General features: G+C 37.1%; 1 protein-coding gene across 13 annotated transcripts in view; it reads left to right on the top strand.

Moving 5' to 3' along the window:
• Positions 1-18,641, top strand: part of LOC149539149 (pre-mRNA-processing protein 40A-like) — a 249,680-nt gene that overhangs the window by 104,856 nt on the left and 126,183 nt on the right. For all 13 annotated transcript variants that reach the window (XM_089800486.1, XM_089800477.1, XM_089800476.1 and 10 more), the window contains exon 11: positions 10,171-10,240. In XM_089800486.1, coding sequence (XP_089656612.1) covers positions 10,171-10,240 — 70 coding nt within the window. The remainder of the gene's footprint in view (positions 1-10,170; positions 10,241-18,641) is intronic.

Below are 18,641 nucleotides of genomic sequence, written 5' to 3'. Positions count from 1 at the left end.
ACAGAAAAATTCTAATCTGCTATTACCTCGTGTGCAACCATGCTCATTAGCTTGTTTGTCAATACTAACCTCCAATTCACCAACATAAAAGTTTGCACCCTGTGTAACATTTTCTACATGGTCGCTGGAAGGCTGTAAAACAATGGTAGTTGACTGCTCTTCTTTTTCATGAAGCTCTATTCGCTGATCATGATTTTCTAGAAATTCCTCGTACATATTTTTGCCCTGGACCCTTGCAAGAAGATCCTGAACCAATTCTGAATACTTCCTCTTTTCCATCTCAGTCTTACTTCGCTGCTCTAGTTGAAAATCCAAGTAATCATTGAATGATAAATCATTTTGAATTCGGGTAAGAAGTTCTTTATACTCTCCATAAATGTCGAGTATTTCTGCTCTTATAATGGAGTTTGAATTCTGGGTTAAGTGTTCTTGTAGTTTCATATTACCTTTCAAGATTTTGTTCAAATCTTCTCCCATTGCTGATTGTTGTTATCCTGTTACTGTGAGTTTGACAAACAAGTATATTTTGTCCCAGAATTGCCTTGATGTTCTTGAACCTCTAAGTTTTGTAGATTGGCATTGGCTATTTGTTTTTGCAACGATTTTTGAATAATGATGAACTTATCAATACACAGTTGCCAATAGATTGTTGGTCTCCAAACTTAGAGTATTTGCACACAACTGCTTTGTCACTGCTGGTGTATTTGTACTCTCCTATTACCTTGTACTAGCATTCCTTTGTTGGTTAGTTGTATCCTTCTTCCCAATGTTATCTGTTGCAGAACATCATCAAGTGTAATGGTGTAAGAATTTGGCTTAGGCCAGAATTCACCCAAGAACTAAAGAACTCAACACAAGCACACAGTAGACCAAAATAGACAGAGTATGATCAGAATGACGATATTAATTCAATAACTGGTTGAGAGTATACTAGGAGTGCCTGAATATAAAGGCCTCAGGAGAGCTTCTAGAATGCATAGAAGTTAGCATCATGATATGTCATACAACCAGGCACATGTCCTCTAGATATGGGTTATCCTCCATTAAGCATGGGATTAAGTGCGATGATGTGAGGATAAGCCTACAATGGTGTAGCACGCAAATCAATGGTGTAGACAACATGTGCTAAATGAGGAGTGCGGATAACTGTGTTGTCAACATGACAACTCAGTGAATGATGCATACTCCTGTGTTGTAGACACCATGTGCATAGTTAGAGTTGCGTAACTCAATGAGAGTTCACAAACTCCTAAGTGTCTCACGTAAAATAATAATAAAATAATGCATTAACCTAAGTAAAACTTAAGTAAGTGTAATAATTAAATACTTATTTACACCAACACCCCCCCTTAAGTGCAACTTAGGGGAATGCCCTTAAGCTTACGAAATCTAGGATGAAATGCAATATGGGTCTCGGCTACTAGGCCATATAAGGTACCCATGTACATAATGATATGCAATCTCCCATAAAGCGGGGAAAGAGGGAAAACCTCATGGGAAAAACCCTCCCCCAAAAAGAGAGATAGATAAGGATGCATGGAGTAATTAGGACCCCCCCATTATGACATACATCCAATATATACATAAGAGAATGATGAGAAGAGGAAGAGAGACAGGATGGCCCTCCCCCCCCCCCCCCCCAAAAAGAAGAATGCCGAACAGTGAATGCTCCGATGAAGACGCTGATCCAAGACTGCAGAATGGTGTTCCTCCCCTTAGGAAGAAACAATGCCAAGGGTACAAATGAGACGCTTCCGCTGTGTGTGGAAAGAATCCCATGGATAAGTGATGTCCTTGAAACCTGCTCAACTGGTTGAAGAATCTGTCTCAAAGAATTGTTTGTCTCTGCAACTGATGAAGAACCTTGCTGCAACTGCTGATCATAAGTATCCACAATCACTTCAACCTAGGAGGATTGATCATGTAGAGAATGAACAAGAGAATCTGAAACCCTCGTGACAATTGAAGAAAGTATTTCTGCATCAAGAAGAAGAGGCAGATCATCAATACTGTTCCCCAAAGCTGTCATTGAACTTGTATCTGGAAGACTAGATGTACCCTGCTGTTCTGGACCTATCACTGTGGTGATGTATGCATGTGGACTGAACTGATGAAGTGACCTCTCACTGTAACTGTCGATAGAACTCCACATGTCTGAATCTGTTGAAGCACTATCGCTGGAATCACTATCAATATCCACACTGTATGATGTGCGATGAGGAGTAGAGGACAAGCTAGGAGAACTTTCCTCAAAATGTACATCCTTCTCCACAAATATCTGATGTGTCTCAGGATCTAGAAGTCTATATGCCTTCACCCTGTCTTCATAACCAATGAAAGTACAAGGCCGAGATGACTGTGCCTTGCATCCCCTAGAAGATCTCTTTGCCCATGCAGGACAACCGAAGACTCTGAAGTGTGTTACAATAGGTTTTCTACCGCACCATGCCTCAAAAGGAGTTTTTCCATCTAAGGCTGTATGAGGAGAATGATTAAGAATGTGAGTGGCACTGGAGATTGCTTTGACTTCTAATGATGGATCTAGAGACTTGGCATGAATCATGCAACTTGCCATAGATTTGAGAGTTCGGATCCTCAAAGCTGCAACATCTGTCTTATGCGGACTGAATGCTGGCGGAGTCTGAAGATCAATGCCCTCATGTCTGCAAAAGTCTTTAAGTCTTATGTTAATATCCATGTTTCCATTATCCATTCAGAGTACTTTGATGGCTTTCCTGGATTTCCGTTCTACATGAGTCTTGAAGTCTAGAAATGTGTCCAACACTTCATTCTTACTATGCAGAAAGTAGACCCAAGTGAACCTTGAAAAGTCATCAACGAAGGTGAGTATGTAGCGACCTTGGCTGAATGCAAAAGGACCTACTAATACCATGTGAACCATCTGTAGAACACTAGTTGCTCTAGAAGACTTCCCTCTTTGTAACTTCCCCTCTGGATGCATATCCACTGAATCTGTTGAACATTCACCCTTAGAAAAGTTGATTTGAGGTAGACCTTTCACCATTCGGTATGTGCAAAGTTGCTGAAGATAGCGGTAGTGAAGATGACCATACCGCTCATGCCATAATTGCATGTTTGAATGTGATTGTGATAACAAGGCCTTTGAAGAAGACTTGGGTACAAAATGCGAGAAAGAGTACAACCTCTTGTGATCATTCACTTTCCCCACTGCAACCAAGGAGTCATTTTTAAGACTGTGCACTTGAACTGAGTTTGGAAGGAACTCAAGTCTATGCCCATCTCCAAGGTGAGTGATTTGGTAGATTAAAAGGAGATTTGAACTTAGGTTTGGAACATAGAGAACCTCTTGAAACTCTCCATTTTCCATCTCCACGTTTCCTTTTCCTTCAACTTCCATTTTGCTATCATTCCCCATGAAGATGTTGGGTACCTTTGAGTGATTCAATGAAGAAAAATCCTCCTTTGAAGAACCCATGTGATATGAGGCACTTGAGTCAAATATCCATTCCTTTGAAGAGTTTGCATTTGCCATGAATGCTTGCCCTTTGCCCTTTGAATCTGAAGAAGATCCTTTGTCCTTGTAAGCATTAGGCAATGGAACATTATGTTTCTTCATGATGTTGGTCAATTCATCAATCTTTTTAAGATAACACTCATGCTCTTCATGACCCGATTTCTTGCAATAAGCACACTTCTTCTTCTCCTTATTATTGTCCCCTTTCTTGTTGGAATTCGAGGACTTGCCTTGTTGATTAGATTGTGGTGTTGTCTTTTCTGCATCCTCTGATTTGTCTTTCTTCCATTTTTTCTTACCCTTAACTTTATTTGAAGATTGACCGGCTGAATGTTGAGAACCCTCATTGGCCACCAATGCTTTGGACTGAGGTGTTTTGAGAATCCCCATTGATTTCAACTTCTTTTCTTCATCATCCAACAGTTTTGCATATTCATCAAAAGTGACTTTCTTGTAGGCAGACCCTAAGGTAGTCTTTGAGGTGTTAAAAGAAGATACAAATGTGGAATATTCTGATGGCAACTTGTTATGTATGAGATAGATCAGTCTGTCATCTTTTATAGAACTCCCACAATTAGTAAGCTTTGTCCTTAATTCATTCACCTTGATGATGAAATCCTGGATTGAGTCATACGACTTAGGATCTAAGGAAACAAGCTCATCTTCAATTTTGAACACATCCTCTTCAGACACTTTACCATAAAGGCTTTCGAGGGTATCCCAAGCTTCCTTGGATGTAATACATTTCTTGATTTGATACATGATTTTATCATCTACCCCCAAACATATATCACCTAGGGCTTTCCTATCCATTGCTACCCAATTTGAAATATCACTTGTTGATACATTATCACCTGTTGGTTTAGGAAGAGTACCATCTACATATTGTGAAACTCCATTATGCATTAAGTGATACAACATTTTGATTGACCACGAAGCATAGTTATGAGGAGTTAATTTAGGAAACTTAAAGTTGCCCATAATGCAAAAAATGAAATAAATGTGCAGAAAAGAGAGAACACAACACCAAGAACACCTCCCCTTTTCACCAAATTAAGAACCCCCCCCAAAATAGATGCTTTGGGCACTTTATCAGTAGTGCGATTACAATGGGCCACTTGCCAATTTTGGCCTTCGTGGACTTCTGATTTTGCTTGTTACAACTTCTTAATAGAGTACAAATCTGAAACTTTACAATGTGCTACAATACTGAAGCATTACAAAGCAAGGAAAGGCCCTATTGCTGAAAGTGACAATTTTGTCCACAAAACACTATAATCTGATGCCAAATCTGGAAAGTAGACGAAAAATACGCACTTTCAAAAAAAACAGAACCTTTTTTCAACTCCAGATGTGCCTGTATGGAGCATTTGAAGTTGCAAAATGCAGGATTATCCAGGTAGAGTTGCCAAAAAATGCAATTTCTGAACAATCCGTGCACCAAAACCAGAAAATAGCTGCACCACTGAAAAATTTAGAAAATTTTACCCAATTTCAAAAAAAATTGCACTTGATTTGGAGTCCGGATGTGCGAGTTATGGCCTCTTGAAGTCGGACTACAAAAACCAAAATGAATTTGGAGAGGGGTTGCATCAACGAAATATGGGGTTAAATTTGACGGTCATACGGCCGTCTCAGCAGTGCAAATTTGGCCTGTTTTGACGTCCAAACAGGCATCAATTTTAAGGTCACAAAATTGACGACATTAGCAAAATGCAGGCCTGAGATGACGGTAGCGCCTGTGGCAGTACGGAATCGTACGGAATTTGCGACATGGCTGTCGATGTGGGTGTACGGATTGCTGACTGTGTGTATGGTTAGGACACGTATTGATGATTGTATGTCCACCGTGGCAGTGATATGGCTTCCATCGTGTAGGGACCACGGCGAGTTAAATCTCGCCGCGTGGCGCGATGTGGACAGACTCGTGTCCCTTATGCAAAGATTCACGGGCGCATTAAACTGCGCCGCGTGTCATAGGCGGAACTGCGGGTTGGTCTGTATCAGTGTTGCCGGATTTCTGCTTTCGTAGCCGAAAAAACTTCTGGGTTTACCTTTCTCGATGCCGGGATCTCTGTGAGTGGCACAGACTGTACTCACGCTGGAGCTATTGCGGATTAATCCCACATTCGTGGGTTTGGGGTGCCTGCGGTGTTTAAAGTATACATGTCGTGATTCTCATGTAAACAAAGCCTGCCGTAATGTGAGGCTCGCGCCGGTTGTGTATTGTGGGCACTGATTATGAATTAAACCCTGCAAATAAATAATATTCCGCCACACTAAAAAATATATAGAGCCGAGCCGGGGTGTCATTGCCCGGTTCGGCCAAAAATTTTTCTCTACTGTACAATCCGAAAATTACAGAGATAAAAATAAATGTAGATCTGAAAAAAAAATTAATCAGATCAATTAATTGACCATACCCGAATTGCAAATCAGGGCCTCCGGGTTTCGATTTGCAAATTTTTTTTGCCTCATGATCAACTTTCACCTAATATAGGTAAATTTATAGTCGATCTTCACTGAATCGACGCTCCGAACGCAATGGTGAGGTCAGATCTGGCTCTAGACGCTCCCAATTTCTGCGGATCCTCCGGATTCGTGTCGAGGTGCTGAAGCATGAACGGTCTTGAACGGCTACATGATGAGAATCTTCCTTGGCTCTGATACCATGTAAGAATTTGGCTTAGGCCAGAATTCACCCAAGAACTAAAGAACTCAACACAAGCACACAGTAGACCAAAATAGACAGAGTATGATCCGAATGACAATATTCATTCAATAACTGGTTGAGAGTACACTAGGAGCGCCTGAATATAAAGGCCTCAGGAGAGCTTCTAGAATGCATAGAAGTTAGCATCATGATATGTCATACAACCAGGCACATGTCCACTAGATATGGGTTATCCTCCATTAAGCACGGGATTAAGTGCGATGATGTGAGGATAAGCCTACAATGGTGTAGCATGCAAATCAATGGTGTAGACAACATGTGCTAAATGAGGAGTGCGGATAACTGTGTTGTCAACATGACAACTCAGTGAATGATGCATACTCCTGTGTTGTAGACACCATGTGCATAATTAGAGTTGCGTAACTCAATGAGAGTTCACAAACTCCTAAGTGTCTCACCTAAAATAATAATAAAATAATGCATTAACCTAAGTAAAACTTAAGTAAGTGTAATAAGTAAATACTTATTTACACCAACAAATGGTGTTTATCTCTTACTCAAAATCCAGACCCACATTGTGGTAATACCCAATCACAACGTCTTTTGATTACATAGTATGTCGCCCAAGATAATAGCCAAATCTTCCTTGTATGGAGGGAGCTTAATAAGCTTTGAGATATTTGTCACACATAGATGCTATGCCTAAGATGATTGTGATGATCTTTTACCAATCTTAAGTTTGTGCAAGATTACAACACCTCTGACCTATGGGCTGTGCGAGAATTGTGTTTAGTTTGGTGGAAGAGCATATGTTTCTAGCTGCCTGTGATTTTACATTGATGACAATTAATAATGTTCAATATTTCTCCTTAGTCGATTACACGTTGTTGGTATCCCAACCGTAAGATTTTCACTGCTCACTGTCTCCTTAAGAGACTCCTGCCCTTTGTGGAAAGATGACTTCAAACTCCAACTTCTGTCAGTGCAGCTTGAACTCGCAACTGTTTGGAAAGATATCACAAAGCACAGATACAATTTGTTATAAATGACTACTGAGAAGTGTACAGACTTGATTTTCACCAACTGTAGGGTCTTTGTTGAGGATCGAATGTTCTTACTGTGGCCGTAGGAAGACCTCTGTCGCACCACCTTCGAATGCTCTCAGCCTCTGTCCTTGACGTTGTACAAAGATAACACCTGAACCACTACCTGTATAGACTTTGGCCCTTGGATGTTCTTGTGATTGAAGATTGTGAGTTTCATGTTCTGCAAGGACACCCGCTGTGATTTTCAAATTGCACGATAATGTTGCAATGTACTCTGACTCGAGTCAGTCTTGCCTTACGATTTCTTGGAGTGTGATGACAGGGAACATCATTCACCAAAATATCCTATCCACATTGCGCTCATCTAATCAATCCTGACACTCAGCCGTTACCTCTAGATTTGTAAAAGCTGTGGATGGGTATCGATGATGCCATGTTGCCCAAGTTCTTTTAAATTACCCCCGATAGTTATTAATCTGTTGTTATTACTCCACCTATTAACTATTCCACTCCGACATTGTAGGTGCGGAGTAGCCTGACTTCATTTCTTCGACAACTTCATAGTGATGCAAACTAACTGGAACTCCACAAATAATAAACTGTTTCTTGACCACCACCAAATATATACCGTGAATATTGGAATTTAGAGAATCATCCATCAATTGTTTGGCCAAGTTGCAATTTATATTGGGGTATGTAACGGCTTCTTTTTCGCACTACTGACGATCAATTATACACCCAATAATAACCCACATGAAGCACACAAAAATGAGACTGTTACAATTTTGCGGCTACCCGTCTTAGTTACTCGACCACCGTTCGATGTGGCTACTTGTGTTTTGGATATTAGCAATAACGAATCTCTTTTTTCCTGGTTTTTTGACATATACTTTCACTCACGTTTTACTCTCCTTTACGAAAACCAAAAAGAGTTTTGATTTCACCTAACAGTAGGAGCCAACTTCCTCCAGTCATTTTAAATGCTGATAACCACTGTTATTGATGTTGTCGTCTCAATATTGTTCTGTAGAAACTCCCGAAATCATTGATCACTCATTCAATTCTAGTTTTGGTGTCCGTTTGCTTGCTTGGGCATGGAAACTTGCAGACTTGTTCGCAAATGTAATGGCATCCAACAGGCTCTCTGCGATAAAGGAAGAAAGAATGCTTGCTTTAGACTATTTTACGTTTATATAAAGCGGACCAAATTTCTTGTCTCGGAACCACCTCCATTTGCTAGGCAAAATATCCTTTTGTCATCTATTAACTTTTCATGAGATATCAATTTTCGCAGAACATTGAATGGTATGGCTTAACTTGTACCAACATTCCTATAACCAATGCCCGATCATGATGCGTGGCTGATTGAACTACTAGTGTTTGCTCTTTCTGTAAGTGCCTTGTACGTGTTTCACTTCCTATGAGTTTGGAGAGTTGCGGGTAGTTTCCCACAAAATTATTCATCTATAGTATTCAGACTTCCCCAAACAGTAAACAGTTTGTCCATCCACGGGAATGAAGGAAGGTCACCGAGGTAAAGTTTACTCTAGGAAAATGTCGAATTCAAGTATGAAGCCCGTTTAACAATATTAAAAAGAAAGCCCAAAACTCAGATGGAGTTTTATAAAACAAAATTTGATATGGTCCGCCAAGCTTTCCTCAATGAATCAAGGCTCTTAAAGTTCAGAGAGCAATATTCAATTTAAAATCTCAGACAAGGAATATATTAATACTTAACTTAGTAAGATTCTGTATTTGTTTAAGAACCTTGTATTTGTTTAAGAACTTTTAAGAACCTTCGAGGATTTGTTTTGATAAACTTTTTTGAAGATTTACCTCTGCTAAAACTTTGGTATGCAAATTTGACCTTTCATAAATTTGTCTCTGTTATAACTTCACAGGTTGGTAGGAAAACCAGCTGTGATACCACTGAAATATCCCTAACCGGATACTTACTAAATTTCTCTTTCAACAATATATTTAGAACTAAAACTTTGCAGATGTATTCCAACACAATCGAATCTAGTACAAAATCCCACAGATGTTTAACCAACTTCTTCTTAATTATAATATTCAAACTTAGATATAGGCAAATGGAATACAATACGATGATTAAACCAGAAGATTCTCCACAAGTTAATAATCAATTCCTTTCAGAATAATATCCAGGATTTCAGGCATATAGAAATGCATTACAGACCCACAATGATAAAACCAGAAGACTTCCATACAACTCTGTAAACACATTATTGCATTATACAATAGCAACACAATAACCAATACAAAAACCCAATCTTAAATACAAATTAATAGTCAGATTGGAATACTAGACTAAGAACCTATAAGCGTGAATGAAACACCTGAACTGATGTCTCCCGAGACAATGGGTTTGCATCCACTGTTTGCCAGCACGAGGGGCTACGTCCTCAAACTAGCTAAAAGCTGAAGCTTTTTGAAAACTCTCACAAGAGAGAAAAATAAACTGAATCATAAATCAAGCATGCCCAAGAATGAGCCTCTTTCCCTTTTTAATATATAAGCTAAGACTCTTTGACTCCCCTCTAGCTTTGGTCCTATTCCCTCGAGACTCTTCAACTTCCCTTTGGCATTTCGTCTTATTCTTCCTTGACCTTTTGCCCTCTTTATAACATTAAATTGACCTTTTAATAATTTGAGTCTACGTCTTAGAGTCAATTTTAACATTATATAAAATAAGGCTTCAATATTTCTAAAGTCTCAAAAAGGGGACATTACAAACTTGTGGTTCTTTTGAGTCCCTTTCGCCTACATAATGCATTTGTATGTTAATAGACTTTCTTCTTGTAACAAGAAAAAAGTGTGCTCCCTTGGCCTTTCTAGCTACTTAATTGTTCTGCTGCTTGTGAAGTGGGAAGCAAAATGTTCATTGTTTTTCTAAACTATATGCTTACATTTATACAATATTTGCTTTACAGGGTAGACAAAGCTGATTTGGGCGATACAAAGGGAGGAGGAGGAGATGGTGCTTCTGCACAAGATCTTGAGGTAGATTTAGCATTTATCCTTACTTATGAACCCAAATCAATAGAATGTCCTTGGTGTTGCCATAATTATAGTTTTAATTGCAATGTCTTCGAAAACTTCTTCTTTATTGATGTTGGGACAGTTTCGTGAAAGCAGATATCAGATAGATGGATTTAGATTTAGCTGTCCATTTCAGTCAGCATAAATCACAATTCCATGTGCTTTTGTATGTACTTGTATAGAATACTAAATTTTTCAACAAGAGACGCTTAAATCTACAACCACTCAGATATAGCTCAAACTCTTGTTTTGCAATTTACTTTTTAAGTGTGTTTCAACTTTCAAATTTAAAATTAGATTGTGGCCCTTATATTGTAGTAATTGCAGCTATCGTTTCTTTCTAGTGATAATGGGGTGCTTGTGTTTGGGGGCTGGTGATAGTGTATGTGCTCGTGGTGGCTTTCTGTAACAGTTGATACTGTGAGTTGTTCTGAATGACTACAACTCGGACTGATTTACGTGACCCAAATTCATTTCCATGTTATGGAATGAAGATGAGGGAAATGCTGGCAGTTGGGCAGCGGTGAAATGCTATTCGAGACTGGGAAGAGTAATTATGTTAGAGGTGGACAATTTCATTCTGTCTGAAACCATTGGTACTGCTTTATAATGTTAATTTTCTTGACTACAAACATAGGAGGGACCCTAGCTTGGGCACAGCTTTTTTTGGGTATCAATTTTCAATTTGTCGCTTTGTTTTAATTATGGTAAAAAACCTGTTGGGGACAGCCTGATGTTCTTGGAATCATCAAGGGAGCTGTAGAATGGTAGGCTCTCCTTGATACTTCAATAAAAAGGAGGACTTTTTCAATTTTTACTTTTGGCAATTTGTGGGATGGGCTGGAATCACCTTTGTTTGCAAGGACTGGAATTCTTGCTAAATTGGTGTATAGTGATCACAAAGATGTCTTTTTTTGGCCCAAGATGGTGCTGTCATATAAGAATACTGAACTAAGCTTGGTAATTTCATAGCTTGAACAAGTCACAACCTATACTCTAAATGGCTATAGATCCATTTAACTTCAACCTTTTGCCATCAAAGTTTTATGGTAAATAAAAAAAACGTTGTTTAACTTTTATTTTGTAGATCTATCATCTAACCATCTGTAACTTTATAATTATAATTTCATTTCCATAAATTAATTAAGGTTCCTTTTTTCTTCAATAGATAGCAACTGAAAGGTACTTGAGTAGTGTTGATTTTTCAACTTTGTAAGTACAACCTGCTGACTTTCATAAAGGAAAAGGGGTTGGTCTATGTGCAATCTGATTTGTGCCTCATATCACTCAAGTATGTTAAATACAAGGGGTGATGAGGCATTAGGATGTTGCTTCATAGCATTTTTAATTCATTTAGATGCTATCATTGCACAACATTTTGTGGTCAAGATTGAAGAAGAGGACATGGGGTTGTTATGTAGGGCCACCATAAATTAGCTAGTTGATGTGTTGCTCTTGTGGTTTTGACGAAACGACTGATTATGTGGATGCATTGATGAATATAATGAGGCTCTGGCATATTGCACCTGAGCACCTGACTTGGATGCTTTTATTGCACAGCTTTCTTTGGTTAGGATTGGAGAGGGGCAAATGGTGCACATATTTTCCTAATGAACCAACTTGTGATATTGGTGTTTTCAATGAATGCAAAATGATGATCCACGTTTAGTTTCCATGTTCACCATGTACATTGACCACTGGTGATCAAATGATTTTGAATATATCTTTTTGTCACAAACTTATGCATGCATTGGAGAAAAACCTTAGATACTGGTTCTGATATAGGCCTGGGTATGGGTGTGACAATTTTTTCCTTGGATATCGTAGGTTTGGGTACACCTGCATGTGATATATACATATACACATACAAAAAAATAAAAAATAAACGAAATTGTAACTACACTTGATAGTGTGATACTTATACTATCATCTGAATTTAGTGGGAGGACACAATCACAAGTGCAATAGGTTGAAAAGATGGAACTAGTGGTTGTTTGTTATCTTGGGAATTGATACAACATGCTTGTCATTTACAAGTTCAACATAAGTTGGAGTTGAGATGCATTTTTTTTATTGTTGGTTGTGGATTGCTTGGGTGAGCTACTAGACCAAATTAGTGTTCTGGGGAAGCTGAAAAGACTTGTCAATTCATCTGTCACAAAGGAGAGATCAGATCTACAAAAAATGAACAACATAAATTTGACTGCATATTACGGAAGAGAAATTTTATGACAAATAAATTGACAGCATAATGACGACTAAAATATGCACTCTGAGTTTCGACAGTAGAACTGAGAGTCAGAAATCTGAATGGCAAGAGATCCAGGACACCAAATACACAATTTGTGTATTAAAAGTTGAATGGCATGCAGGATGATTTCACATTCTGTCACAATTACAACCCATTAAGTATTCATGATATTCAAATAAAAATATATAAAGGCTACATGCCAGTCCATAACATTTACAATAGTGATCCAAATATAATGTACAATCACCATGGAACAATTCTAGGAAACTCTTACATTGTCCAAATATGAACACTTCCTCCAAGCTCTTGTTGCATATGGGAAAGTATATGGAATTCACATCCTGAACGAAGCCTTTTCCTCCCAACGATTGGTTTGGCTTGAAGCAAACAAATGGATAATCTAAGTACTATGAAGTAATAATTTTAAGTATAATGCTTATTTTATTAAGTTATTTGTATTGTATTACACGTAAACATACATCTATAATCATTTACAAAACAAGCTAACCACTCTATCAAATTCACATCTTCTTTTTATTCTAACAAGTGTCCAAATTTAGTTTTACCTTAATCATGAACCCAAGGCGTTACAATTCTTTGTAATGCACAGACATTCTTTTCACTTTCACAAGGAACAAGCATGTAATGTTACCATCTTTTTATCACCCAAATCTCAATGTGGGCAAGGTGAGAGCATACGGTGAAAGGGTTAGAATGGTATTATATTCTGGTGCATGTTGGTGGCAAGTCTTGCAACCAAATCTGTTAATATTCTATAATTTTGTAATGTCTTTTTCCTAACCAGTCGGCAGGGTGAACCATTTTCCATGTCATCTGAGTTCCCGTAGGCTAATGGATATGTGAATAAGGAGCTCTGGATGTGTTCCATTTGGATTTGGGCATTATCGTATATCTCATGTGGTCCAGGACTTTATTGTTAAATAAGTTCTTAAGTAAAAATTAATATATTTCATTTATGTTAATTAGGTAGTATAAAGCTGAGTGACTTGAGGGTCCCATCATATAAGCTGTTTTTAAAAAGGGGAGACCTAGGGATGAGTTCCCAATCTAGGGAGTCACAAGGTGATTTAATTAATAATCTAAAAGGAGAAAGCATAAGGTGGCGTCTAACCTGGGAGACATAGGGGTGCCAAATTTTTTTTACAATAAAATGACGTACGCTCCATTTGGGGTGTGAGAATTAGGGAGGCATAACAAGTCTTAATAAATAAAAAATAAAATAATTTCCTTCATTATTGGGCTTGGGAAATTAGTAGGGTTCGAAGGTGGTCCCCTAATTGAAGCATATTTTGGAAGCTTTATGGATTTGATAGAGGTCATTTTAGAGTTTGGAGTTTTTCCCTGCAACTTTTCTGGAGGCTTTCTTCTGGGTTACTGAGGATTAAACTCTTTACTGACGACATTTTCTATTCTGTTAAAAGATACAAGCTGGATGATGTAAGGTGTTTATAATACTACCTAACACATGCATTTTTCAGATCCTTTGCATCTATGATTAACAGAGATTTTGCAAAGTTGTTGAAGCTGTTTGGAAAGATCAAAAAGGATTTGATCAGACCTATTTGTGGCAGTCAGGTTGAAGACATCCTTCCATAATTCCATCAGCATTTGACACTCATAGTTATAGATGTGTAGCCCAGATCTGGGAAATTTGCATGTCTAATCTCATTACAGAAGTGGGTAAAGATCATCGAACTTTTCTGGGTATGTTGTATTGGAGAAAATGCTATTTTTTTGATAAGCATCTAAATCTGGAATTTTTAGTTGTAATATTGCATGATATGTACGTTGTTTCAGAAAATGTATCTGCTATTGATCATTGTTCCACCTGAAAAAAAACAAACAAAAAACAAACAACTTCTGCATCTTCTGTCTATTTGGAAAGAGCACAAATATATTTTATTTAAGAACAACAGGGTAGCACATTACAAATTTTTGGAAGTACTGAATATGATTAATTTGGTGTCAAGCGTTAATGTTTTTGTACGCTGCAAGAAATATCATTCAGCAGCCTATGCATATTGTGTGATGTTGTATTGTTTGATCACGCTTGGTGCTAAGTGTTTGCTGATTTGGCACTATGTGCGTGTCCTCATTTATTGTGGCAGTTTATTTGGTGGTGTCTGCTCATTTACGGAAGGCAACATTCTTACTTGATATTGCCGATTCAACTTACTAGGGACGTCCATTTTCTTTCCATCTGTTGTTGCGTATGCCTCATAATTGTTAAAAGACAGTTGTTTCAGTCGAAGTGAGTCATTCTGACATCTTCTCTGTATATGCACTTAGCATATATATATATGTATGTATGTATATATATATGTATGTATATATTGCACTATAATAACATTTCTTTATAGTGCAATATTTTTCATATATATATATATAGTATAAATCATACACAAAAATATAATCTGATTGGGCTTCCTTGTTATACCCGATAAAGTCAAAACAGTATTATTGAAATTGTTAACAATATGCACCCTTTTCAAATGGTTGTTAGATCTTGTTTAGTTTAGTTAAGGTAAGTCATGCCACGTAGGGACATGGCCCTACGTGGCAGTAGCCATGTAGAGTCATGTCTCTACATGACATGACTATTGCCCACTATATATATTGGTTGCTGCCGATGGGAAACGAATCAATCACCATGGCAATTCATATTACCTTCAGCAGTGATCAGTATTTATCAAGCAGTCATAATTTATATTCAGAATTCACCGTTATATAGGAACTATTGCATATCACAGATTTGGTTGATAATTAAGTTGTTCACTGCAACAACTTATTCATATATATATATATATATACACACATATTATTCAGTTCAGTCCTATTCTATATCAGACCTACTGTGCATTATTATCAGAAATCTGAGAATTTACTCTATCAGAGATCTTGTGAACATTTACATGGTATCGGAGCCTAACTGATAGAGCATTACAATCAGCCTTATTCAGATTTAATCCATTAAATTATCCCCATTCTGAAACTATGGTGAATCATGTAAGATCAGAAGACAGACTTGAAGGGCCTCCAATTTTGCATCATGGAAAATTCGAGTAATGATCATTCTTTGAGAAATGCAATTAGAAGGATACATAGAAGAAAATAAGTCTATACCTGAAAATGATCCAGACAAGACAACATGGAAAAGACATAATAATAAAGCCATGAAAATTATCATAGACTCTGTCAAAGATCATATACTTCTGTTGATATCATGTCTTCAAACTGCATATGAGATGTTCTTCACTATTAAGAATAGATTCAAAATTAATAATACCAACAGACTGCTAACCTTGAAGCAACAACTACTATACATCAAAATGATCAATGGACAGTCAATCACATCATATTTATTAAGATTTGCAGAATTAAAAGATCAACCTGCTATCATCAGAAATCAAGTAGACAACAAAGAGCTATGTTTAATTGCCCTAAAAGGTTTACCTTTATCTTGGGAAACCTTTATCCGTGGATTAAACTCTCGACTTGAACTGCCAAATTTTGAGCAACTCAAAAATGAATGCACTTAAGAGGAGTCGAGACTAATCTCAAGAGGAATCAATCCACATCAAGAGGGAGAAATTCTAGCATTACGAACTAATACAAACAATAAAGGAAAGAAGGATCAATTCAAATGAAAAAGAGGAAGAGGAATTCAACAAAACAACAAAGAATTCAATAAAACATACAAGAAAAGAGATTGGTTCAAAGTGCAATGCTTCAAATGTGACAAATTTGGTTACAATCATAAAATTTGTCCAGAGCAGAAGAAAATTCAAGCAACCCTAGCAGAAATTAAGGATGAAAAAGGATGAAAATTTAGCATTCTATTTAGCCCTCTCAAGTGAAATCAACTCCAGCAAAAATACATGGTATGTAGACAGTGGAGCATCTCATCATATAATAGGTTTTAAAGACAAAATTCAAAACTTTTTGATGAATACTCCTCTAAAGAAGTAACTATTGGGGATAATTCTACATATCCGATAAAAGGCATTGGGTCATGTTCAATTCAACTAAAAACAAGAATCACTCTCCAACTAAAGAATGTATTGTTTGTACTTGGCATAAAAAAGAAACTAGGTCTCAATCTCTAGCCTTGCAGATCAAGGGTATTGAATCACATTCCAAGAGGATAAAGTACTTTCCTAGCCCAAGAACTCCAACATTAAGAATGCAATAACCATTGGCTTCAGAGACAAAAGTTCGTACAAACTCTGTAACCTTCAAAATCTAGCCCTAAATCATGAAATATTAAAAACTAATGAAATCTAGCATAGAAGACTTGGACATCTTCATTTTTCGTGCCTTACCATCCATAGAAATATAGTAACCGGGTTACATTAAAACTTGATCATTCTGGAACTTGCAAAGGATGTGCATTAGGTAAAAATACAAAAGGGTCCTTTCCCAAACTATACTTGAACTTATTCACACAGACTTGTATGGTCCAATGTCAATACCTTCTCTAAATGGATGTCTATACTATGTATTTTTAATAGATGACTTCTCTAGGAAAACTTGGATTTGCTTCCTTAAATTTAAGGAATGAAATGAAGTTCTATCCAAATTCAAAGAGTTTAATGCTCTAGTTGAAAACCAAATTGGAAAGCAAATAAAAACTCTAAGTTCCGACAATGGGGGTGAATTCATTTCGGAAAACTTTAAAGAGTTCTGCATCTCTGTTGGGATCAAGAGGGAGTTTTCTGTACCATATAATCCTCAACAGAATGGAGTTGTAGAAAGGAAAAATAGATCTATCATAGAATCTACCAAAACCATGATGCATGACCAAAATCTCCACATCTCATTTTGGGCTGAAGCTTCTAACGCTGCAATTTATGTTCAAAATAGATGCCCTCATTCAATATTGGAGAACATAACCCTTGAAGAAGTATTCATAGGAAACAATCCAGACTGAAGTCATCTAAGAATCTTTGGATGTCTTGTATACATTCATATACCCAAGGAGAAGAGAACTAAACTCGAACCATCAAGGAAGAAAGACATATTTATAGGATACAGTAAATCATCTAAAGGTTACACGATTTACATCACTGGACAAAGAACCATTGAATTCAACAGAGATGTAAAATTTGAAGAAGGCATTGCTTTTAATCTCTCAAAGAACATTAATGAATCATACACAAAAGTCACTACCGAGTTAGATGAGAATCCCACTATAGAGAATCAAAGGGAGAGTGATTCTGGAAGTCTTGCACCTCCAAGTTCTGATACAGAAAATACTGAAAACCCTAACAATAAAAAGAGGCCACTTTGGGCAAGAAAAATGATTGAAGAAAATCAAGTAGAACTTGATGAAGTATTTGTAAAGTTTCTACAAATTTTGTACTAAATTGAAACTTCTATAATATCCTTCAATTGCTTTGAGGTGATCTTCTTAATGTTCTGAAGTTAGGAGGAGTTATTACCTTTAACTCTTATCTGAATTTTATTTAACTCTGCAATATATTCGTTTAGGTATTATTTCTTGAGGGAGCAAACTTGTGTTTATTGTGTGTCCTCAAACTACAATAAAACCTACCCTTTATATCAAAGATCGAAGGGCATGTCCCTTAAAGGGATGTGACCCTCTCTAGGTCGGCCCAAGCACTACTTGAAGAAATCGGCGCATAAAGGAAATTATCAAATGTTCAACTAACATAACAAATTGTTATAGTTAGTACAAAATATAATTATGTGAAGGATTGCCGCCCATCTTATTGCCAAGTCTAGTGTATATATAGGCTATCATATGATATAATGGGAGAAGACTAAGGTGCGGTCTACACTTCTTAGACCAGTATGATTATCAGGTTAATATTTAACACTTCCTCTTAACTTGATAATCATATTGAGAGAACATATCTAGCATCATCAATTGCGATGAATAAGCATAGATTGATACTTTATATCAATTTGAATCTTTTGAGAAAAATGGTATTATGTAACATATGATACTAAGTCATATAACCATCTTGTGATATGACTTATCACTTTATACTAGTGATGTCAGTATTACATGTAATGCAATACATAGGATAAAATCTGAAGAATGATTAAGTTGTTCATTTATCTAGG

The sequence above is a fragment of the Cupressus sempervirens genome, chromosome 9 (genome assembly GCF_028749045.1).
Source record: "Cupressus sempervirens isolate cs-2001-9-10 chromosome 9, ASM2874904v1, whole genome shotgun sequence".
NCBI lineage: Eukaryota > Viridiplantae > Streptophyta > Pinopsida > Cupressales > Cupressaceae > Cupressus > Cupressus sempervirens.
The sequence above is the reverse complement of the archived record's forward strand: the minus strand, read 5'-3'. Positions and strand labels throughout refer to the sequence as shown.